Source organism: Micropterus salmoides, unplaced genomic scaffold, assembly GCF_014851395.1.
Source record: "Micropterus salmoides isolate LMB-PRFRI ecotype aquatic unplaced genomic scaffold, ASM1485139v1 Ms_hic_scaffold_8, whole genome shotgun sequence".
Lineage (NCBI taxonomy): Eukaryota > Metazoa > Chordata > Actinopteri > Centrarchiformes > Centrarchidae > Micropterus > Micropterus salmoides.
In genome coordinates this window covers 21,902,451-21,927,055 of record NW_024044570.1, presented here as the reverse complement: position 1 = coordinate 21,927,055, position 24,605 = coordinate 21,902,451, and the positions used below count along the sequence as shown (strand labels likewise).

The 24,605-nt window shown below is 41.4% G+C and overlaps 1 protein-coding gene across 4 annotated transcripts; it reads right to left on the bottom strand.

Moving 5' to 3' along the window:
- Position 1: 1 nt before the first annotated feature.
- nfat5a (nuclear factor of activated T cells 5a) lies at positions 2–23,458 on the bottom strand. 4 transcript variants are annotated; one of them, XM_038706709.1, is made up of 12 exons: positions 23,125–23,458; positions 12,933–13,061; positions 10,097–10,727; positions 9,748–9,931; positions 7,733–7,923; positions 7,458–7,630; positions 7,080–7,214; positions 6,901–6,953; positions 6,620–6,752; positions 6,045–6,241; positions 3,835–5,953; positions 2–3,621 (listed from the first exon to the last, which is right to left on the bottom strand). In XM_038706709.1, exons 1-12 carry the CDS (start codon positions 23,195–23,197, stop codon positions 3,215–3,217), a joined length of 4,425 nt encoding a protein of 1,474 aa, XP_038562637.1. In that variant the 5' UTR covers positions 23,198–23,458; the 3' UTR covers positions 2–3,214. The 4 variants fall into 4 exon arrangements, with proteins under 4 accessions (XP_038562637.1, XP_038562638.1, XP_038562639.1 ...); XM_038706710.1 differs by lacking the exon at positions 23,125–23,458 and adding an exon at positions 22,400–22,488; XM_038706711.1 differs by lacking the exon at positions 23,125–23,458 and adding an exon at positions 11,277–11,339 and having other exon boundaries at positions 12,933–13,063.
- Between the last annotated feature and the right edge of the window lie 1,147 nt (positions 23,459–24,605).

Sequence of the window (24,605 nt, the reverse complement as noted above, 5' to 3'; positions counted from 1 at the left end):
ATGGGTTTTTTTTGTATGTTTTTTTTTTTTTTTGTAAAGGTGGAAGTGGCTATTTGAAGAGTCAGACTGAGCATCCCGGATTGCTCAAAATGAAAAATGACTGGACGTGAAAACATGAAATTACACCACAATCCAAGACAAAATAATCTGACAAATGTACATAGATACAAATGACAGTTAGTGCCACCCCACCCATTCCCTCTGCCTCAAAATATGTTCTCTGAAACTGTAATTGGTCCGATGTTAGATGTAGAGCAAGCTCTATGTCCACACCATGAGGTAAAATTTACATTCATGAAACTGAAGTCACAGGTCGGCTTTCTGTGTTGGTATGGCTTTAAGAGGCAATACTGTTCCGCACTTCTTCCGCAACATCGTGTGCTCTTAAACTCCTCCACCCGAGAGGAATGGAATGCTTGGAAACATCACTACTGCACTCTAACCTGATCTACAGTTAATGGATGAATCAAAGTGCCATTTGAGATGCATGACATTAAAAGACAAAAAAAAACAAAAACAAAGTCAAACAACACACACAACAAACCTAGCCCATGTATCATGTTATACAGGTTGGGTAAAGTCAATGTTAAAACTGTAGAATTAAGTTCAAGATATCTGCTTGATGTCCACTAAGTTCCATTTCTATTTTCAGTCATACTCTTCACAATAAACCTGGACTTCATTTCATTTCAGGAAAACATACCAGCAATGATATTCTGTGCTATGAGCATAAACCAGAAAGTGTAGTTTTACAAAAATATTCTACATTTTGATTTGATAAATGGATACAAAATTCTAGAAAAGATAAGTTACTTTAAAATGGATCACTAACAGCTGCAAGACAAAATAGTATGCCTATGAAAATGTAAACAAATGCATGTGTGAGAAATGCTATTCTAACATTTGAATTATTCTCAAAAATTGGCTTTTTGATTATGCCAAATTGGCTACTATTGTAGATATAAGTAGGAAAGTACAGCAGTGTTATTTTGCATTAAAAAAAATAGAGTACTGTAATGACAAATGTTATGGAGCAAATCGGTGAAAATGTTAATGAGGGATTAACTGATCCATGAAATAAAGTACCTTTACATATCTTTTATAAATCTTGTACTTAAAACAACATGCTGAATTGCTATCCATGTAAGAGCTGCATAATTTAAATAAGTACAAATAAGTAAACATTATGAGGGCGTTTGCAAGGACAAGAATGAGACAAGATGACGGCGATTCACAACAGGAGCTTTGGTACGCCTGGGTGCACTCCAGTCTGACCCCACAACAGCAGCCAGCTCTCTAGACTCAACTCCGCTTCAAAACTAACAATTAATGTCAGTGCTATTGATATACGTATAAACTGTTCTGTATCATCACATCAGAAGTGCCCATCACTCCTGCACATAGCACCACAGATAGAATCAAAATGGCGGCCTCTATGTAACAGAGATTTCATTTACCAGGGAGCCCCCTGTTCACAACACAAGGGATGGGTACTGGATGCCAACTTCACATGGCGCCAGCCTGCACACGGTACCAACACAGACGAAAACTTAAATATTTAACACAACACAAGGTAAAACAGTCTCAAGTGACAGATTTAACAGTAAGTAGTACAAATAGCAATATGATGAAAATCCTTCATTTCAAACTAAAGGCATACTTTACCACTCCACCACTGAAAAATGACAATGCTTTAGTGGAATGGCTGTTTTTTTGACAGACTTGACTGGACCACTGAGACTGAATACAAAGAGGAATTCAACAGTGAGCAGACATTCTATACAAAGTTGTCCTACACCTCAAAAATATTCATGAGAAAATGTAAAAATGCTTGGTTAAGATGTATTTACCTTTACAAAGACAACTGCTTTATGTTTTTTTAAAATGTTTTTCTTGTTTTGTAACTGGACATTTCCGAGTACAAATTCAGCTGGGTCAGTAGAGAGCTGTGGACGAATATAAGGATTAGCTAGAGGTTATAAAGTGCTTGAGATAAAATGTTTATAAAACCACACAACACTCCATTTTCACGAGTGGAAAGTTTCTCTCTATCCACATTAAATTGGTTAACTTCTTCAAAACAAAAAGATACACACACTACATAGCTGAATGCTTCTTAAAATTTCACCAAGAAAGCTTCTGCAAACCCAGTGATGAGGCTTAAGCGTATGAAAACACTAGGAGGTGCCAAAACGAAAGGCCAAGTCGCATTATACACCAGGTTGAATCTCATTTGCGAGTGTTTAATAGTCCCTCCGCTTTCTGCACATGGGGGAACCCCCTGCAATACCAAAATGTATTGTTACCCAGAGTAAGTTCATTTCGTTTTGGGGGAGTTGATATCAATATTTAACTCTCCTTCTGATAGTCTGCTTAGGTGCATACTCCAGCCATGCCAGCAAACATGATGGAGGCAAAAATTTCTACAGATGTACTTGATTGAACGACCTTTACTCTTGTTAGTTTTTCGTCCAATTGTTGACATATGCAAGCGCCTAGTTTAATTAATTGCAAAAATTCTTACATTATCCATGGCAAAAGATGTTTAAATTTGAGTGGTTGTGATATTATTCAATCCCAATTTTTATCTCAGGTGATCTTCCACTATTGCTCCACCTGACGAACAGACAAAAACGCACCTCACAGACACTTGGAGTTTACACACTTACAAGATGAAATTCAGCCTATATCTCACACTTAAGTGCAATCTGATATTCACTCTATGACTGGATGTCTTACAGACATCTCACATTACTATTCCCCCATTTCCCTGTTGCTGACATTCTTTATCCCTTTCCAGTTCTTCCACCGAACCTGGTAGGTTTTTTTTTCATCATCTTCATCATCTCTTAGGCTCACATTATTAAAACACAAACAAAACACTGCATTTGTGAGAATGATGGATAAAGCAGTTATTACAGGCCTCTCTGATCCTGCAAGAGGGGTAACAACAAGGCGGACTCATCAATTCAAGGACAATGGATGTATGGAGGCTATAATTAATTATAAATATTCCATAAAAACAAGGACTTACATGATCTCATAATTTGGGGGAGGGAGGCTGTTTATAGGTAAAAGGGGCGTTTTATTCTTAAATATTTAAAATTGTCTAAGTTTTATGGCATGGACACAAAACACCAACATTCTGTTTGATGTATAACTCTCAGCTACATATCACTCACTCTCCTTAGTGCCCATATGGTCCAAACATTTATCACTGCTTCTGTAGGCTTTCCAGTAGGTCCTCAATTTTATCCATGTTGGACGATGCAGATATTGATGCCTGCAATTGATTCTGTAAGCTGCTCTGTATCTGTGTCTGTAGATTGGTCTGCATTGGAGTTGGCAGGCTTGTTTCTATGGTTGCCTGTAAACTGGACTGCAGGGCGGTTTGTGTGTTTGTCTGCATTGCATTCTGTAGACTGGTCTGCATGGCATTCTCTAAGCTGGATTGCATTTGTGCCTGAAGGGTGTTCTGTAAGCTGCTGTGCATGGTGGCCGGCATCGAGGAGGCAGCTTGGGCCATGGGCTGGTCCAACAGAGGTTGCATGTGACTGGAGTTCTGGGGCTGGCTCTGAGCCGGCAGGGTGGGTCCGGAGGAATTGAGCAGCTGGGGTGAGTCTGGGAGGAAGAGAGAATGGAAATAATCACTATAATCAAACAGTAGGTAAACACATTGTCGCTTACATTGAAGCAACTCAGGAGACACTTGGACATATACAACGCAATGGGTAAAGCATGGCAGTACCATGTGCTTTGGGAAAACAAGAATTTACAGTTACGTAACTCTGATTTAATGCACTTAAGAGGTGGAGAAGACCAAAATAATCTTACCATTCTGGATGCCAAACACAAACAGGTTGGCCTGTCTTTGTGGAGCCACATTCCCACCCACAGTTGTCTGGAAAAGCTGCTCTGGGGGCTGCTGGCCAGGGTTGGCTACCACACCCACACTACCCTGTACCACAAAGATGGTTGCGCCAGCGGCTGGAGCCTGGTTGTTCAGCTCCTGTGAGCCAATAGTGCTTTGCAGGCTGGATAGAGATGTGAACAGTTCCACAGGTTGACTGCTCTGGATGTTGCTGGAACTTGGGCCCAATTGCATTGGCTGCTGCTCCTGGAACAGGCTCTGCTGTTGATTCTCAGTGGATGTCGAGTTGCCGCCTGAGGAGCTCTGGTCTTGGAAGGACATGGGCTCCGCTGGGTCTGGCTGGGGCATTCCAACGCTGAGGCTCCCTATAGGGGAAGGGCCCTGGGTCTGTGTGCTGAAGAGAATAGTTGGGGGAATAGCCTGGGGGTTTAGATCTGTGGTGCAGAGGAGTAGACCTGTCTGCTGGGGTTGGGAAAGCTGGCTCTGGGGGACAGGGTTAGCCTGTGAGTGGTTTGGGATACCTTGGAACAAGGAGCCCTGCTGGCCCATTGGAAGCTGGGGTGGCTGTTGTTGATTCTGCTGTGGAGACTGCTGCTGCTCCATGGGGGTACTCTGTTGCTGCATTTGGGAAAGCTGAGCTTGAGGCTGGTTCTGAAACATTGCAACAGACTGGGGCTGGCTGTTAGAAGTCTCCATGGATGAAATGAATGCCAGCTGCTGCTGTTGCTGTTGTTGGGGCTGAGGATTTGGGGACAGGTATAGGGTTGACCCTGTGGACTGCTGCTCTGAGTTGAGACTGCCACTAGTCAGAACGGTCAGTGTATTCTGGAGCAGGGTAGCCTGTACCTGCTGCTGGGAGCCCTGTGTCTCAGCCAGGGGCCTGGGTGATTGGAAGAGCTGTTGTGGGGGAGATGTGTGGGATGGAGGCTGTGTTGGGAAGCTGGTCTGAATGGTAAGCAGGTCTCCAGCCTGAAGGAGGGACACTGGCTGCTGTACTTGCGAGGAGGAGTGGATCTGGGGCTGAAGCAACTCAGCCTGAATGTGCTGCTGTAAATTATCCAAGACCTGCTGCTCTTGCAGTTGTTGTTGCTGTTGTAAATTGCTCAAAGCTTGATTTTGCTGCTGATGTTGCTGCCGTTGTAGCTGCTGTTGTTGAAGCTGATGTTGTTGTAAATTGGTAATTATTTGATTTTGTTGTTGCTGGTCCTGAAGTTGGATGTTGTTAAGGACTTGCTGATTTTGTTGCAACTGTTGTTGTTGCTGTTGAATATTCTCCATCATTTGCTGCTGCTGCAGTTGCTGTTGGTCTTGTGGCTGTAATATAATTTGTTGTTGGAGCTGCATGTTGCCAAGAACTTGCTGCTGTTGCTGCTGTAAGTGCTGCAGTTGTTGATGCTGTTGAAACTGTTGTTGTATTTGTTGTTGTTGTTGTTGTTGTTGCTGCTGCTGCTGTATCTGCTGTTGCTGTTGTATCTGCAGCTGCTGTTGTGTCGATAGTGAATTATCTGTGGTTCCCAATCTAAGGCTATTCATGTTCTCCTGGACGTGCTGCTGAAGGGAGTCTGCAGAGGGCGTGGGGCTGTACAGCACAGAGTTCAGCTGCTGCTGGGCTACAGCTGCCTCAAACACCTGCTGGAGTGTGGTGTTGCCACCAGCCTGTAGCTCCCTTACTGCCCTCTCAAGCTGGGCCACCCCTTCCTGGGGAAACAGGGGAACCTGTGACTGCTGAGGCTGAGAGGGAGCTGCTATTTGGGACATGGCCAAGACTACAACCCCTCCAGTATTATTTGGATTCTCAGGAGGCAGACTGTCCTGAGGGTCTCTGAGGAATTGCTGAGGGACTTCTGGTGTAACAGGAGGGATTGTAGTATCTCCCGACACTGGGAAAGAGGTTGTGGGCGCGATGTCTTCCTTTTGTATGGTGCTGAGAGACTCTAGGCTAGGGAAGACAGGGGGTGCCTGGGGAAGCTCCACATCTTCAGGTTGAAGGGGCATTGGGCTCTGAAAGGACTCTCCACCTGGATGAGGACTAGAGTTGAGCTCCAGAGTCTGCTGCACTGAGACGAGAGGGTCAGGGGATGGCTAAGAAAAGAAGGGAAACAAAAATGATACCAACTGCAATTCTGAAGTAGATATTTTGATTCCTCTTTCTTGAGAGTGAATGGCATCTTACCTTAAAGACATCTGTGGTTGGTGGATTGCTAGACACTTCCATTGGTGTGTCCTCTTGCCGTTTAGAAGGCTGACCAGAGCAGTCAGTTCGCTCAGAAGATATAGATTTGATCTGGCCATCAAATATGCACGTCTTGACCAGGGAGGGTCCCTCTGTTTTTACTGTCCGGACATTTGAGTTGTCAGCTGTGGGTAAGACTGAAAACACAGGATAACTTTTAGTCTTTGATAAGACGCTACTTGAAGTCTATGCCTTGTACCTCATGGATTATTAACTTATAATCGTGCGTTCTGAAAGTTTCTGTGATAAGTCATTGATGAATTCCAGCATTTCAGCAATACTGAAAACTGTAATTCAAAATCACCTGCTGTAACAGAAAAGTGTCAAGATGATTTATACAGCTAATGCAGGTAGCATGTTTCCTAATATAATAATATGGTCACTTAAAAATAATAATAATTATAAAACCTCCTCTAACATTGTATCCAAGAAGCCTCTAATTCCAAAGATAATATCCCCACCTGGGCTGAAAATTAACACTAGGTTAGCCTCTGCACTTGAGCTAGTGGCTGTACCTGCGTCTGGAGTGTAGGTAAAGGGCTGGGCGTCATGTGATCTACCAGCATTGGTCATCACCACGATTCCCACAGATACTGGAGAAGTGATTGACTGGTTATGGAACGGAGGGACGGTCACTATCAAATGGTTCTGGAGAAACATTAAAGATCCAAAAGGGCATCACATTTTTTGTAAAATCTCAAAGAGTATGGTTCATGAAAGCAGGTAGGTTTGATATGGCAGCTTACATAATTCCAGGAGCCACAGAAGAGGATACACATCATTCAGTTGCATTTACCTGATGGAAAAGGTCCATGTCAATCTTTGCCTCCGCTTGCCAGGAACTGTCATCTACAAATAAAATAATACTTTTTAATTCTTCCATCCCTCAGAGGTTTACATGCAGAAATCCATATACACGCAAATTACATTGGGAAACACAATGTAAGACACAATACACAAAGCTGGCTACAGCACCTGCAACGTTCTCCTGAAAAATAACTTTGGTTCCTTTGAGGAAGTTCTTTCCAATGATAAAAACTTCCTCTCCTCCTCTCACTGAGCAGCTGTGAAGACTCTTCTTCAGGATCTCTGGCACTCCTGCTGGCTGTGCTGGAGAATGACAGAAGAGTCAAAGAATCAGCATTCACATGACATCTGGGCTAGTGTTCGCCAGAGGGCATGTGCAAGTCTTTGCTATGTTTGACAAAAGCCACACACCACACTAGAAACACACCATTCCCCAGCATTAGGCCTCATGAAGCATGCTGGTGGCTGTTCCCTTTGCAGCTTTAGACCGAAGTTGACAGTTTGTTTTGGTTCATTTTTGGTTCATGTTGTGCCTGAACTACTCACTGCAGAGGATGGGTGATGAGGGGACCTGTAGAGTAAGGACTGATCCATCGGGTTGGGGGATGCTCACTCTGAATGCCAGCCTGGCACGCGTGCTCTTCTTCTTGGACCCTGCCACGCCAATACGGGCCTCCACGTCTGCATTACGCAGTTTCAAAATTCCTACACAGTCCACCCTGAGAGAAACAACGCAGGATGGGGAATGCACTAAGTACTTCTTAAACAGCAACACAAAAAATTAACTTATTGGGAATTATGCACAAAAAATAACCCCTTACGCGAGTGTCATGTCACTGCTGGGCTCCAGGGGGATCTCAATAACAGTGGTGCCCTCTATGTCCACCTCCTTGCAGGCAGTTGTGTTGCGTCCTGTCACTCTGCATGCCTGGTAGAAACCATGAGGCTTCACTCTTCCTGCATCATTCGCTACAAACACCTGAAGCACAACTGGTTCAGTCACGCCCTCCAACTGGGGACAAAAATAAAGTCAGAAATAAAATGTGTAAATAACTTGACTTGAACTTCACCAATACTAAAAACATACCACGATTAAAGAATAAAGCTGTTTGAAGCCCAAAACACAGTGGTCATGGAGTAACTGCGAAATACATTCACATGATGCGTGATGCTTCCTTACTAAATCCATATTAGAGTGCAAACAAAAACCACGCATGCATGGATCTTTGCCAGGGTTGCCAGAAAGACTATTTTCTTTGTGCATGGCTCTCACAAAAATATACATGGGAAATACACTGCAGAATGGAAAATTTCAACTGTATCACAAAAGAGGCACATGCATTTGTTGAAAAGCAAACCTTACTGTTATCATACAATACATGTGCACTGATGATTTTCAAGGCTGTTTCACTGAGTGTTTCATACTTTACACACAATAACAACTGGGAGCTACTTAACACAGCCACAGTTTTATCTGCTGGCCACTAAGCAGTGGAGCAGTCAAGGGTTAAGTGCCTTATTTGTGAATGAAGGGCACTATTCCTTCTTTTTGCTGCCCATGTATCAGTAATAGGTAGGGCTGGGCAATAAATCCAATATATTAGATATATTAGAAAATTAATAAATCATATTTGAGTTTTCAGTGCTTCCACTGGTCGCTGCTGAGGGGTGAAAAACAGAAATGAAAAAACTGTAAAAAGCAACGAGTTACCAGCTACAGGTCCCTGTCATTTGAAAATCCCAAGAGATAACACGATTAGTCATGTGGTTGCTCTCATTACTCTACTGCGGTTTCCAGCTCTGGAGACGTATTTGGAACACCTCCGGTTTTAGGCTATTTTAATTGACTTTAGCTGATAACTAGCTAGCTTTTCACACTATGGACCAACTCTGATGCGAAGAGTAGAAGATGCTGTAGTAATGTGACATAAACAGGGACTTTTCATTTTCTGGGTCAGCAAACACAACAAACAGCCGTTCAGTAACTATTACACTGCAACCTGAGCTTATCTACACACTTTATGGCTGACTACAGTTACTTAAGTACCCCTCACAGACCAGGAAAGGCTTGCTTTTACAACAAACCTGCTAGACTCATGTCTCTCACACACACGTTACCCACAAAGCGACTGGGGTTGGGCCGAAAGACGATGCCATCGGAGATGGCTGACAGACAACAATGTTGAGCTGGCATCGTCATAGTACTGTAGCAAAATGTACTTAAAGTAGTCATTGTGCAGTAAAATGGTCTCTGTCAGTGTTTTACTATTATATATGTTGTTTTTGGATTAATATTACTGGATGGAGTAATGTGGATGTTTAAGGTGGAGCTTATTTTAACTACTTTGGGTAGTTTAATCTATAGCAATGCTTCATATTCTACAAAATCACCATGTTTGCATTAACTGAGAATGTATGGTGTTTTATTTAAGATAAAATGTGTATATAGAGATATATTGTGTATCACAATATAGTCTAGAAGTATTGCAATATTATTTCTAGCCAGCTATAATAACAGGAAGTTTCTGTTTGACGATCTGGTTTTCATTTGTTTTCAATTGGGCCTGTTTTTGATTTGTTGAAAAATAATGTACCACGAAGAATATAGAAGGTGTAAAACAAAGCTTTTTAGTAGCTCAAAACAAACATGTGCTCGACAGTATTGGTTAATGAATGAATGCTTGTGATGTGTCTGAAGTGGCATGAGGATTATCTTGTGGTATGCAGCACTCCACACACCTGTCCGGTGTATTTTTGGCCTTATTCAGTCAGTTCCAACTTATGTGTTAATATTTTTCCTGTGTCAAAAAGCAGCCGGTGGCATTCTTTGTCAAACCTTGACAGTGGGGAATCCCTGCTGTGTGCGGTCTTTGACGGAACCTCTGCTGCCCTCGGTCAGATAGCGAGCTCTGTGCTGGGTCTCTGGCTGTACCAGGATCTTTAGCTCCTTCCCATCACTCTTCAGGGGGAACTGAGTAGACAGTGACCCCCCCTTCACTGCAGTCCCTGACTCAAGAGAGCTGCAGGGCAACAAAAATCACATGACGACATTTATATGACTTCCAGAAATTCAATTACCCCAAACAAAACTAAATTAAATGACCTTTACTGTATCCCTTCAGAGGGCCAGAGTTACTCTGAGTTAAAATGCTGACAGAATGAATATTGGACAAGGGTCACCCCACCTGGCCATGGCACTGGTCTTGTCTGTGCCCAGCTGGGATAGGACAAAGTGAGGTGCCTTGGCGCTGTCAGCATCAAACACATCCATGCTGTCCTCCGGAGGGGCAGGCTTGGGGCCAGGGCGCTGGCGAGGGGTGCGTTTTCTAGACTTGCGCGGCACCTCTGTGTTGTCGTTGTAGGAGACTGAGCTGACCAAGCTGAAGTTGGAGACGGAGTCATCAGCCCACATGCTGCTGCTATGCTCTGAATCTGGACCAGGTGGACCGGATACGGTAGGCTCCTCTTGGCAAGACATCTGGCTGTCGTCAAATAGGTCCTCAGGTGGCGGGGATATACTTAACACAGGCCTCCTTTTTGATGGGGTGTTCTGAGGCTGCTGGACTACTAGCCCTGACAACACTCCTGGCCCTATGTCTCCTGTTGCAGTGTTTACGCCACTGTTGCCTCTGCTGGGGGCAGATACAGCACCTTCCATACCTTGCATCTCTGAAATTTCAGCTCCATCCCCTCCGGTGGAGTGGAGATGCTGGGGAACCTTGAGATGGTCTGAGGATGAGGGAGAGGGGCCAGTGGATGGGACTCCCATGGCCAAGGAGGAAGAGGCAGAGGGGCTGGAGGTGGAAGAGGTGGCATCTGTAGTAGTACATGCAGATAAATAAGTTAGTACAGATGTTCAGCACAGAGCAGGCTAGCAGTCCCATTCAAGCAGCTGAATTTGTGCATGATTTGTATTGATTTCCCCTCTTCCCAACTCCAATTTCAACAGACTGTTGTGGGTTATATGCTCTCACTGTGCATGCGAGAGCTGTCAAGCATTTGTCAAATATTCTGAAGTTAAAGTTGAGAAGGGTACTATAGGTCCCACAATGATCTGATTCCTACAAAACTGTTCTCAATTAAAATCAATGTGACAAAACTGACATGCTTTGTTTACAAAAACAAAAGCAAGCTACAAATTGTTACATACACATTGCCAGAAAGAAACATAACAAAATCTGGTCAAACTTTCTCGTACAGCCAAATTTGCAAGCTGGTAATGTGGCGCCAAATTAAATTTGCCAGGGTTACAGTACAGTTTTTTGCAATGTGCATTCAATAGTAAACAGTAGTTTGCGCATGCCAATTGGAAGATTTGGTTGGGACTGAGCGTAGCCATGGAGACAGAATAAACAAGCCTCTGACCTATGGAGCAGTGAACTGCAGACCATTTTATATGCAGACACCCCCTGCCTCAGAGGGAACTTCCTGCAATAAAAACGAGACAGCCAATGAGCAACAAGAGAGCTGATCATTCAAGATTCAACTTCTGTCAATCAGTAAATTGGATGAGTTAATACACTGAAGGAAGGAGTAACTTTTTAAGTTGATCATTTATTTACATTTTGAAGCACGTGTATGTGGTTAATGATGACCTGAAGGATATTACAGTAGTCATGCTTTTGATCAGCACTTTGTGTAGGGCCAGCTAAGTCAGACAGGATAGTTAAAAGGTAGCGTCAACAAAAGCGCTCTCTCCAACATGACTGTTGACCAGTTAGTTTGCTCTCTAGATGAAATTCAAGACTAGAATCCTTCACAATTATAGCTGAAGTTGACTGCCCTGAACCATGATCCAAGATCAGACCATATTCCTTTGGTTTGCTAAATGGTATTTAAAAGACAGTTGTTTGGGGCAACTTCACTGTTTCATAAAGAGACAGAACCTTCATAAGTACTGAAAAAGTCAGCTGCTTTGAAAGCTCAATAAATTATCAGAGGACCTACTGTTTAGTACATGTGAAAAAGAGTATGTGTGAATGACAAATGTACTGGAAAGGCACTTGTTAAGGCTTTTAAAAACAAAACCTAATAACTATACTGACATATTCAGAGAGATGTGCTAATTTAAAAGTGCTACTACACAGACTCAACACAATATAATGTCATAACATTATGGAAGTCTGAGATGACTGCTTAAGCCAAAGGACAGAATCTGGATTTTAACTGCCTAAAAAGCCAAGTGAAAATAAAAAGCATTAAGCACAAGCATCACAGAGAAAAGTGCAGCTGAAATTAACGACTGAAATGACAAAGAACAAGCTATGTTAGCATGCTGTTAATGCAAACTCAACATTTCTTGGAGCTGTTATTCAGAGTTAAGCTTTCCAGGAAAAGAGGACTGTGTATGGCTTTCATTACATATACGCCACTGAAATAGCCACTGCTATTAGCAACTGCCATTAGCATGGTATACGTTAGTTAGAGATGAACTGAATTTAGAAGTTAGTCTAAAAGAATATTCAGTCATTTTTAAAACATGTCTTTGCAGTCAGTCAGTCTTATAAAGTGAACTTGTAAGGTGAAGAGCTGCAGTCAGTAATTGCAGTTTGGGTGAATATCAAAGCCCAAACACAAGGTAAGTATTGCTTCTTCCCATGCTGCTGCTAGGATTATAAGAGAGGATGTTCGTCACACAAACATCTACTACCTAACAGGGTCACCTAAGATAGAAAACGTCAAACAAGCTAGCAGTCTAACTGAAACAATGATACTTAATATTTAAAAACAGCTTGATAAAGCTTCAACACCCTACCCCCACACCTCAAATGGTACCACCGTAGCCTTCGTGGGACCAGGTATTAAAATACCTTTGCTGAAATATAAATACTACACTAGCACATATAATCACAAACAGCCAAAGATATTAAGTGTCTCAGAAACTGCTGAAAGGGTGAAGTTGCCCCCAGACACTGATACAAGGCCATATTAGTTTCTTCACCCCTGCTATCTTGGGGAATAGATTGGCAAGATGACACTGATCCTAGATCATGGTTTTCATGGACTGAGCAGGTGGCTCACCTGAGGCCAAGGCTGCAGAGGGGGGAGGTCCCGCCTCTCCCCCACTCTTCTGGCTCATGGTGGGTGTGTCTGTCTGGGTGGACGGCGGCTGGAGCTGGAGCTCTTTGGGGAGGAGGTCATATACCGACTCTGTCATAAAGGAGGAGTAGGAGAAGAGAAATCAGAAAAACATAGATGAGTGTTTATGACAGGACCAAGTAACTAGAAAAGGTTGTCTACTCTTCACAACTAGAGCAGCTCTACATTATGCCTATTTAACAACCTTTATTGTAAAATAACTAACCATTTAAAAAAAGTGGACAAAACTGTATCTGCTTCTGCTGTCAGTTAACTTGAGGTGTTGCATGTTAATATGTACTTAATTTCCAGTGTCACCTGTGCTTATAGGGGCTATAGGTAGTTTTCAGCAGCCACTAGCCGTGGGGTGTTTAGATTGCAACCAGGTGTGACTCATGAGTGAGAAAAATCTGACACAGAGACCAAACACCGGGAGACAGCTTCACACAACATGCTGGTAAACTCCCACTGCAACGTTTCAGTAATAGTTTGATCAGCTTGAGGTTGAAGTGTTACATGATAATGTAACATTGACTTCATTTAGCCGACGAGACACATTGACATTAGCTCGCCTTCCTGCTTTTCATTAACTAACGTTATTTGTCTTTCATCAGAGCACAGCTAAATGTATTGGAGGACAACGAAAACGTCTAGTGAGCTAGAATGATGAATCAGGAGCACACATGCAGAGGACCCGACCCGTTTCCTTCACATAAGAAGCAGAATAGTGGCTGTTCCAAGCAACAGAAAAAACAGGCGTGTGGTTAATTTCAACGTGGGTAACAGCCCGTTGACAACTATATATAGCCCCTTTAACTAAACTCAAAATAACCCAACTTGTCTTTAGAAATACAGTTAGTCATATTGTTAATGGCCAATATCTAATTTAATCCTGGTGGTAATAACAAAACCACTACAGTATCACACTGATGCTAGTTGTTGTTTCCTTGTTCCCTTTCCAGAAATCAGTGGAAGCAATCCCAGGATTGAACTGAAAGCAAACCTTGGTCTCATGATTACACGTTCCCACTATATTATATATATATATATGGAGTCAAAACTAACACAGGCTATCTCGTGATAAACCAAATTAGTCTCCCATGGAGGTTAGTCTAATGAGACCCACAGAGACATTCCAGTGATATTTGATGGTTAGAAGTTTCCTAGTAGGCTATAACCAAACACTGCAACCGCGTTTGATGACCGATAAACACATGATTAGGTAGTGTGGTTGCTAAGAAACAGGGACCCATTAACACGCTGACATGGATATTTCAGCTGTGCATTGGCAGCACCCGGCATGTGTAGTAGTCATCTGATACTTAGCTATGACTTAGCATCAGCAGAATGGGGAAACTGACAAGACACATGATCTTGCGCTTCTGAGACTTCAATGATGCTGTCGAGGGAGAGAGTGACAACACAAAGTCACGACAGTTCACACAACAACTACACACTGGTCTGGTTCACGCAGACCGGCACAACATAAAGCCCTCAAATGGAGGCCAACTCCGTGCTCTATTGCTTATCCAGAGCTAATCTGTCTTTAAGGGATCATTCCCTCAAAAACAAACAAATAATTAACAATAAAACTTGTTGAGATATAGCCTAAAGCAAACCGCCATTACTGAGTGGCATTAGGTTTATGGTGCTGCAAGTGCTAAAAAAGTCTTTCCAAATATAGAAAGGTTTGTGCTAGTTCACAAATCTTGCTGTGAACAGGATCCTGTGCAGGTAGAAAAGTAAAAAGTGGCTCTCAGTGACACTATTCATAGCATCTGTAGAGTCAATAACCACTTCATTTTGAGTGAACTGTCCCTTTAAACCAGACAAACCATAACGTTTCAAAATAATATACCAAACAAAAGATTTCCATAAGGCTACCTGAGCCTGTCCTCCTGGACACTAGCTATCATCAACCTCATAATAACGCTCTATTTGTGTCTGTTGTGCTTTGTTCACGGTGTAAAGAGAAAGAAAAGAGTCGTTGTGCATAGATGAATTACAGATGGACTGGCTACCCAACATGACCTCAGTCTTGACTATTACCCCTCTCACACAGGAGATGTATGACGTGAGTCTACTGAATGTGTGTTCAACATGCCTGGAACCCATTCATATGCAGCGAAGAAGAGCATTCACATGACCAAATGTCGTCACCACTCACAGACACAGACTATATCTGCAGCAGCAGGCTATTACATAAATTTTGCAGCCAAAAAAACAGAATTACATTACATAATAAAGATAAGAGAAATGCCCTTTCACCAAGCTGGGCATCTTCTGAGCCAGGTTGGGAGGAGGGTCACAAAGCCAGGTTGGACAACATGCACTGACCAGATCAAAATGAGTTTGTTAAACCATGTCACTGCACTGGTCTGAATGGAGAACTCTGTTCTCCCAGAGTTCAGAGCTTGGCAGAACAAAGCAGCACAAGCACAGAAACTTACTTACAATACATTTTAACTGTCTGTAGTTTTTAATACACATTTTATAGTGAGAACATAAAAAAAAAATAATCATCTGCAATCACTGACTTTAAAAGTCAATGACAGGGGCACATAAGGCTGATAATCAGATACATACATTGCTGCTAAATCATTCACGTTATCTGGGTATGTTACTGCATAGTCTGGATTTCATTTAGTGATTTGAATTTACTCACATGCCAGACAGCCCACAGAGTGAACAGTATGCAAAACAGTGTAAATACAAACTGCGGCATTGCTTATGGTGGTGGGAAATTAAAGAAAAACAATCAAAACAGCTTGCTAACACTCAATTATCTGATACTGATACCAGTGCAATACTTGGGTTTTGGTACCAATATCAAAACAGTACTTCTGATAGCATATTTTCTTGAGTATCAACACAATCAGAGTCCCTTAATTTTCTGTCTCTTATTACCTGGACAGAATAAGGTGCTTCTCACAGGCTCACACACATCATATAATTTCTGGTTACCACAGAAATGGCTCCTGTGAAGCTCTTAATCAATCTGTTCGACTGACAAAGGAAAGCTTCAGAAAGAGTTACTTTACAAGAGAAAATAAAAGGCCACTCTTAACTCACATAAACCTCCACTGAAAAGAAAAAGAAATTGAACTTCCCACAGTAAAATTTAAATACTGGGAGAAGAAGTCAGATTACATCTGTACACGTTTAGCTCTACAAGCTTGTCAGAGTATGCCCAAAAAAGAAGCCTGCAACACACAAGCCAGCCAGGGGGCGGACTGGCTTTAACCTACACTTGGAACAATTAAATTACCTCATCTCATAGTTATGCACTGCTCACATTACACATGCCTTAAAGGTTTTGCCAAATGGCAAAGCCACCAGTCCATTTTTATTCTTTGCAGCTGGCTTGGGGCTAAGACGGGGGATGACAGATGAATAGACAATTCACGAGGGCTATGTTTTTGTTGGAAATGAAAAAATATGCAGGCCAAGAATGTATCTCAGTGCCCAATAATGGCTGCTTTAATTATGCTCTTGAAGCCAGAGAACAGACAAAGGGGCTACTCACTGCAGTCAAACCACAAAGAATGCCATTTTTGGCTATTTACACCATCTCTGTTTACCTTGAAGCTGAACTATACTGACAAGGAATAGAATGGCTTGATACTCCATTTGATTCTCCATGGACCTGCTTATGTAGATCAGATAAATAAACCAGATCAGTTTTTCAGACTTAAAATACAATCAATTTAATCCCATGTACATCTAGTTTTCCCCAAAGATACAGTAATGCATGCCATATGTATTTTGTAGGGCTGCCCCCTAATAGCTGACCAAACGACATCAATGAGAAGAGTCTTTCGTCTCCTTGCTGGTTGTTTGACACATTCATGACCCGATTTTGCTGTTAGCACTGTCGTTAACAAGTGGCTTGCTTCATGCCCCTTGTAAAATGTACATTCAAGACTCTTTATTAACAGTATTAATGTTACGTATATCATTCTTTCTCTGCCCTAGAAGTCAAAACATGATTCCCCCAAAAATATATAATAATTAAATTAATATCATACACTAACTAACTAGTCGACTAGGAAAATCTTTAGTTAGGGGCATCCCTAGTACTTTGTCCTTCCCAAAACACAACACTGAGGTAGTCAACTTAGCCTGAAATTAACCACGGTACAAGCTTACAAAAGGCGCAGTGAATAAACAAATACACATGGGTTTGTCAATAAAAGTTATGAGGCTGTATGCCTTTAAAGGATTATTTCTAATTTTCTAATATCTTAGGTGACTGACAACATCTTTCCAGAAACAAAATCCACTTTCTCTAGATAATCCAGACTGCACTGTGAACAATTTTTAACTCCTTTCCCAGAAGAAATGATCCCTCAGAAAACCGTTCACATTGAATAAACACTTATTGTACACTGTAGTGTTACAGTCTATATGGAGCTACAAAGCATGCCCTGCATGTCAGTCTCTAACTGCACACACTGTCACTACAGCTCAAGTTTCTCACACTGATAAGTTTGCGTTAGATTTTTCCCCCTGGGACTGAGATTAAACTACATTAGTACTGAGACGCTTGTTGTGACACTTGGAATTGAGCTCTAGTGTGTCCTACTTCTATCAGTGGTCCTTGAGATGCTTCTCCAACTTAATTGGATTCTACCTAGGGTTGGGCGATCGTCTCTATTTTCATATCGTCTGATCATGGCTACTTGAGATCACCGATTGGCGATCTGATCGCCAGGGGGCGGTGTTACGTTGCAGCAAGTCAGTGAAATGCCAGCATGGAAGAAACAGGCTTATTAGCTTTAAGAGAACCCGCCAGAAACATCTGTAAATGCACAGTACGGTGTTTCCACATAATTACCGTATAACCATGTAGGGTGGAATCGATAGCAGCTATGTACAGCGTGTCAACCTCGACAACCCAGCTGTACTCTAACATTAACATATCAGTCTCCGACATTGACAGCATTGTGTTAAGAAAATAGACTTAACTTCTCAGCGTTAACTTCAATGCATTAGTTTTTCTATTATCACACGGCTCCGTTTCAATGTGTTTCTGTGAGAGAGAGAGAGGAAGCGAGTGAGCAAGTGGAGGTGCTGAGTGAATCTATGCGCTGCGCACTTATGATTTTACTCATATTACATAGTATACATGGCAATCAGCGTTGATATTGTGGCGTGTCCTGTCACCACAAATAAATCCATGAATGGGAAACACTGCAGTGTCGTGCAGATTCTAGATACTGTTTTTATGTCATCTTAGTTCTGATAGTGAGTTAGATAAAATCGCCTTAATATCAGTGCATGAAAAACCAATTGCTGATCATCCCTTCAATTGTCGTTAAGCCAACTGCCAATCGGAACAACCCTAATTCTACCCAATTGAATTAATAGGACATAATTAGTAAAGGAACACCCCTGTCTATGTAAAGTTCTCAAAGTTGATGGTGCATGTAAGATCAAAAAGCAAGCCATAATGTTGAAAGAATTGTCCTTAGACTTGTGGGACAGGATTGTGTCATAGCACAGATCTGGGGAAGGATGGAAGAAAATTTCTACAGCACTAAAAGAGCATGGTAGCATCCACCTGACCACAATTAATGACGTGTGTTATGGAAACTAGTCACTGAGCAATACCTCATTAATGCCATCCCTACAGTCAAACACGGCTCCCCATCCAACCTGGTTGAGCTTGAATGATTCTGCTGAGAAAAATTGGAAGTCCCATAGAAAAGTGTGCAAAGCTTGTAGGGTCATTACCCACCAGAGGTGAGGTGCATTAACCAAGTATTAAGTGAAGTAAATGGGATCTTTCAGCCTTTTATTTATAAATTAACCAAACAATCCAAAAACATGTTTCTGGATTAGGGGTTAATTGTTTTGGAGTAATGCGTGTAGACTGATGAAAAAAAATAAAAACAAGTGGAAAACTTGAAAGGCTCTGAAAACTTTCTCTATGCGCTGTAACTGAAAATATACTTTAAAAGGGGCACATAATAAGATAGCAAACTTATATAAGTTTTATAATGCAAAGATAAAATATTTCTGCACTAAAACTAATGTTTCCACTTTAAGTTGTAGGAAAACAAATACTGATGATGTATATCATATAGATAACCTTTTAGCACATGTCAAAGCAGCACGCGTTTCCCCCTCATATTCAACACTGTTGGAAGATAAGCTTATTTTCTCTCACATGCAAAATGAGCCTCATTGTATGAGTCTGCATATTTCTGTTGTGTCTATAAATTATGTAAATAACATAATTCTTTATGAAAAGATGCTATAGTCAATGTGGCCACACAGCAGGGAAAATTATGAAAATCAAAAAATATAAAACTTTTTGATTTTAATTAAGATTATTTTATGTGTCTGAAATCTGGCACGTCACATCATCTAGCAAGTCACGAGGTCCCCTGCCACAAAGACTTACAGGCTATGATGTTTATAATTTCATTGTCCAACATTACTTGTCCCTATTACAACTTGTTTTATTTATTTATTAGTGGTTATCAAATAACAAGACTAAAGGTTATTGTCATGTTTAATCTTTATAATTAAGTAATTAAGTAAATGAATCAGGACAATACACCACGTGTCATAAATGCAAAGTAATATACATTCTTGCATATCGAAAACGGTACGACAATCTCCCCTCCTTCTCCACAGAGATGGACTCGTTAACTGTGAGTGAGTGATAAATTATCATAAACTTTGTCTTTACCTGCTGTTGTTTTCTCACAAATAGGGATTGGTATCGTTAGGATTTTAACGATACACTTGATACTCTTCATCGGTTCAGTTCTTTATCAAAACTCTTATCAGTTCTCTTTCATCACTACATAACTTAAAGAAATAGATTATTTAAAAAAATATTAAATTCAGAACAGGATTAAAAAATAATATTTTATTATAACTAAATGTTTCCAGTGCAGCAACAGTAAGGTTTACAACAGCAAAGTCACTATTTAAACTCAATAATATCTAGTTTAGAAAGAATGAAGAACAGAGACATCAGTATCTGTCGTTCCTCCTGCCCTCCTTCTCCTCACTCTGCTGCTGCTGCTGCTGCTGCTGCTGCTAGAGAGGGGAGGGGCTGGTTTGTCTCAGCCAGTTTGTTATGGTTGGCATTTGTGTAACTAATGAAGTAGTCTGAAAATTCAGTTTTTAATATTGTTTGACTTACTTGTATAAAGCCCCTTTGTCATGGAGCCTCATGCATCTGCTAACAGACTTGCCACTAGGGCTGCAACGACTAGTCGATTAATCTATCGATTATTGAAACGAATAATCGACTATTGCGCAAAATGACACAATGCCTCTCATTTAGCTATTAGCCTTTAAATTAAACTTGAGGTTGTTTTAGGCATGTGCTAATTAACAGTCAAGACAGTAAAATAAATAAATGCTTTCAAAAATTCATCTTTTAATGAACGTTTCTGCTGCAGCAACAGAAAGTTCCACTGAAATCATGTCCTGATAAGCAGCTGATCTGCTGTTTAGTGATGGAGCAGCTTTCATGCCAGTACTGCAACACCCCGGGACAAACTGACACTGTATACAAAGAAAGGAATAACGTCGTGCATTTCATTTGCCGAATTTACAAGAGGGATCAATAATAACGATTTTGAAGTTTTTTTAAGGGAGTTTGGCCGCCTCACGCACACGAAAGTATGAAATTGTCCGGTGTTGTCTAATCTTGCACACTCGGCAGCAACACGTTCTCCAGCTGGGAACGTCGCCATGAGCGATGCATCGTTTATGATTTTAAAGTCAGGGCACATCTGGAACGTGAACGCGGCCGTTGTGTATCATGATTATGTGCTACTCACAGCACGATTACTGTAACAATCAAATTGACCAACTGTATAGAAAACGTTTCAGCTCATAACGTGAAGCTAGCTCACTAACTAGCTTACTGAGACGAGTCTTCATCATCCACAGAGACAACGTTACGTGCCTCCTCTTCAGATCTTAAACAGCTTTGCTGACTTCACGACCTTTCTGGCTGTGTGAAGAGTGAAATTCTGCGACACTCTGGAGGTTTTAGGTTGTGAAGGTGTTACTGCAGACCTGATGTTGTTTTAGTAACTTTAACGTTACTGTTCACATCACTTTACTTTGTTAAGCTGACGGTGTCGCTACGGTCCGATGACGTCATGAATGAATAGATTATTAAATTCGGTGGCAACTAATTTAATAATCGATTTTTGTCGACTACATCGATTAGTTGTTGCACCCCTACCTGCCACACAAATCTATATTATTACTTTTAATATTTCTTTTCCAAGAGATCAGGGTCCACTGTTGGGGTTTCACATTTTTCTCATTTTGAGACAGAAAAACCACAGCTAACTAAATGGTGCAATGTATTCTGGCAGGCCAAAATTCAACTTGGCCAGCTGACCCTTCTCTCACTTATAGTCGGATGTACACGAGATCTCTCACTAGATCTTTGATGAGCACACACCCAATTGCTGAGATATAAATACACAGTCATGTGATACAGTGTGACCATATGGCAGGCTTAACTGAGCATTTCAGGGTCACAGAGCAAAGCTTTCTGCTTGCTCATGAGCACCCTAGACATAGCAGCCCCACAGATGTGGAACCAGTAGGTCCACCAGCAGGAACATAAAGATTATAATGGGTATAAATGCCATTTGTTCACCACTAGCGACCAAAATGGGGACTACATCTACAACCAGGGGGTAAAATGACAAAGGAAACCCTGCTGTCCACCAGCGTCCTATCAAAATGCATAAATCCATGTGTCTTAGGTTACCACTTTAAGATCAGTACACAAAAACACACATGGCTTGCTCATGAATAAGTAATAGCATGTTGAGTAGAGGATTCAGATAATTTATTTTACACACGAAGCTGATACACTTGCTAAGAAATTAACCTACAGACAAAGTGCTGCTGAGAGCATGTAAAAATGCACAATTCCTGCTGAACAGGAGTTAACAGTCTAGTCCCTAGACACCCTCCTAATAATAACATAACAGTTTGCTAACACGCGTCAAAAGCCTATGACAGCAACACTACATGTTGGCAGTAGTGGCCCAGCAACCCTTATCCTGACAGAGCAGAGGTGGAAGAAATACTTTAAATTGAGTAAAAGTACGAATGCAACTCTGTGAAAATAATCTACTACAAGTAAAAGGCCTGCATTCAAAACCATACTTACAGCTTATGACTTAGGAGAATTTTCTCAACCCATAAAGGAACACCTCATCCTTAACTTTATCATAAAAAATCTAAATCTCCAAATTTGCAGATACATTGTTTCTATGGACCTTAAGGTTATGAAAAAAATGTAATCTGAAAAGTAATTAGTATCGACAACTGCCAGACAAATACAAGTACAATATTTGCCTCTGAGATGTAGTAGAAAAGAAGTATAAAGTTGTATAAAATGGAAATCCTACCTAAACTCACGTACAGCACCTGAGTAAATGTACCTAGTTACTTTCCACCACTGTGACATGGTGAACACCCCGAGCTTTGAAGTGCCAGTAACTGCATTTCTTCTGTGAAACCAGGGAAAGAAACTGAGGCTCAATTCCACTCATAAATCACAACAACAGAGGGGCGGTCACTCAACAAAACGAGCAGGATAAACAAAACAACACGCATGTACTACATATTGTCCTTCCCTTGCGATATAAACATGCCTGCGTGCGCGCACACACACACACACACCTCCGCAAAACACTGAGGAACGTTAAACCACTGAACAATGTGGTTGGTGGCTGGAAAGCGACCACACGTAGATGTGGCTAGCTAATAGTATTTACCTAACATAATGTTAGCCATTAACGATAGCCCATTAACGATAAATAGTGGCAAATCTAAACACATCTGTAAGACCTCACGTATCACTGTTATAACGTTAATTAGACGAGCAACCTAGCGTATCACGCTCTTCCACGCATGTGACATGGACAGCTAACCAGCCAGGTACTTGCCAATGCACAAGCCAAATGCAGCTAACTAACTAAGCTAGCTACGTTGGCTAACAGCATAAAATAAGCTAACCACTGCTAGCTAGCAGCTTATACGTGAGCTATTAAGACATTCATATTGCCTCCGTTTAAACAAGGACAAAACGAGTTAGTGGCGTCAGAGTAGCCTTTATTTAGTAAAATCTTACCTTTTGAGTATAGAGATTTGGGGGAATTGAGGTCGAGATCCGAGCTAAGGAGGGATATAAAATCAGAGGGCATCGCAGCGCTTCATCGAGGGGAGGGGAAGCGGACACTCTTTAGAAGAAACGAAGTCGGCAGCTTTTGGCCAATAAATATTACGTTTTACAAGCGGAATGTTAATATGCAGAGTATAACATCGAAACAATCTTGAGGCGACAAAAGCAAAACTTTCAATACCAAAAAGAACCGTTAACTAACACGTCTCACGTCAGTGTGTCTTTGCTGAGAGGAGACACATTTCGTGCTACGTTGAGACGAACACACACAAACACACACTTGCCTACAGTTGGTCGGCCCACCTCCTAGCCCCTCCCCATTTGTAGGGGCATGCGCAGTAGCTGGGTCGAGAATACAGTGAAGCTCCAATCATCATAGAGGGAAGTAATGACATTACATTGCATGTGTTCTTATTACAGTGGAGTTTTTCAATTTATCTGTACACCTTGGGTAGATAGACCGATTGTTGAATCAGTTGGATTAGGTGACTTGGAAAGACACTCTTAGTTTCCCTGAATCTTGAATGTTTAGAGAAGTTGATAGGTGTTTTTTATAAGAACTGAAACATACACGTATGTACAAAAGGTTTAGAACAGGTGGAGAAAATACTGTAAAGTAAGAATGCTTTCAACACAAACAAAATAGGAAGTGTGTGAACAGAAGAAATCTGAATCAAATCAATATTTGGTGTAACCACCCTTTGCCTTTAATACAGCATTAAACTGAGAACAGCAACAAGGCACATGGTAGTTGTACCGCATCAACAAGGTCTCTCCAAGGCATAAATTTTAAGGCAGACGTGTTGTCCAAGCTCTTTTGAAGAAAGAAACAGGCAACATTGAGGACCATAGGCGCAGTGGACGGCCTAAGAAACTTACTGCAGCAGATGAAAAACACATCATGCTTACTTACCTTCACAATTGCAAGATGTCCAGGAGTGCCATCAGCTCAGAACAGGCAGAAAACAGTGGGACCCTTGTACACACATCTACTGTCCAGAGACGTCTGGTCAGAAGTGGCCTTCACGAAAGACTTACAAGCAAAAAGCCACACCTCTGACATGGAAACAAGGCCAAGCGACTCACCTATACACGGAAACAGAGGAACTGCAGAAAAATGGCAGCAGGTGCTCGGGACTGATGAGTATGTGGCTTTAGCAGAAGGCAGTTTGTTCTCTGAACATGTTTATCCTGTACGTATTCCAAGCCAAATACTGTAGGTGTATTGGCCAGTGGTGGAAAAAGCATTCACATCTTGTAGCCTTAAGTAAAAGCAACAAATTATGAATATCTTACTTAGGTAAAAATACTACAATATATACCTAATATCAAAGTAAAAGTAATGATTAAGCAATGGAATGACCTCTGATAGTGTTACATTGTATAATATCTGATCATTATATCATTATGATTACTGATTCTAATGTTAA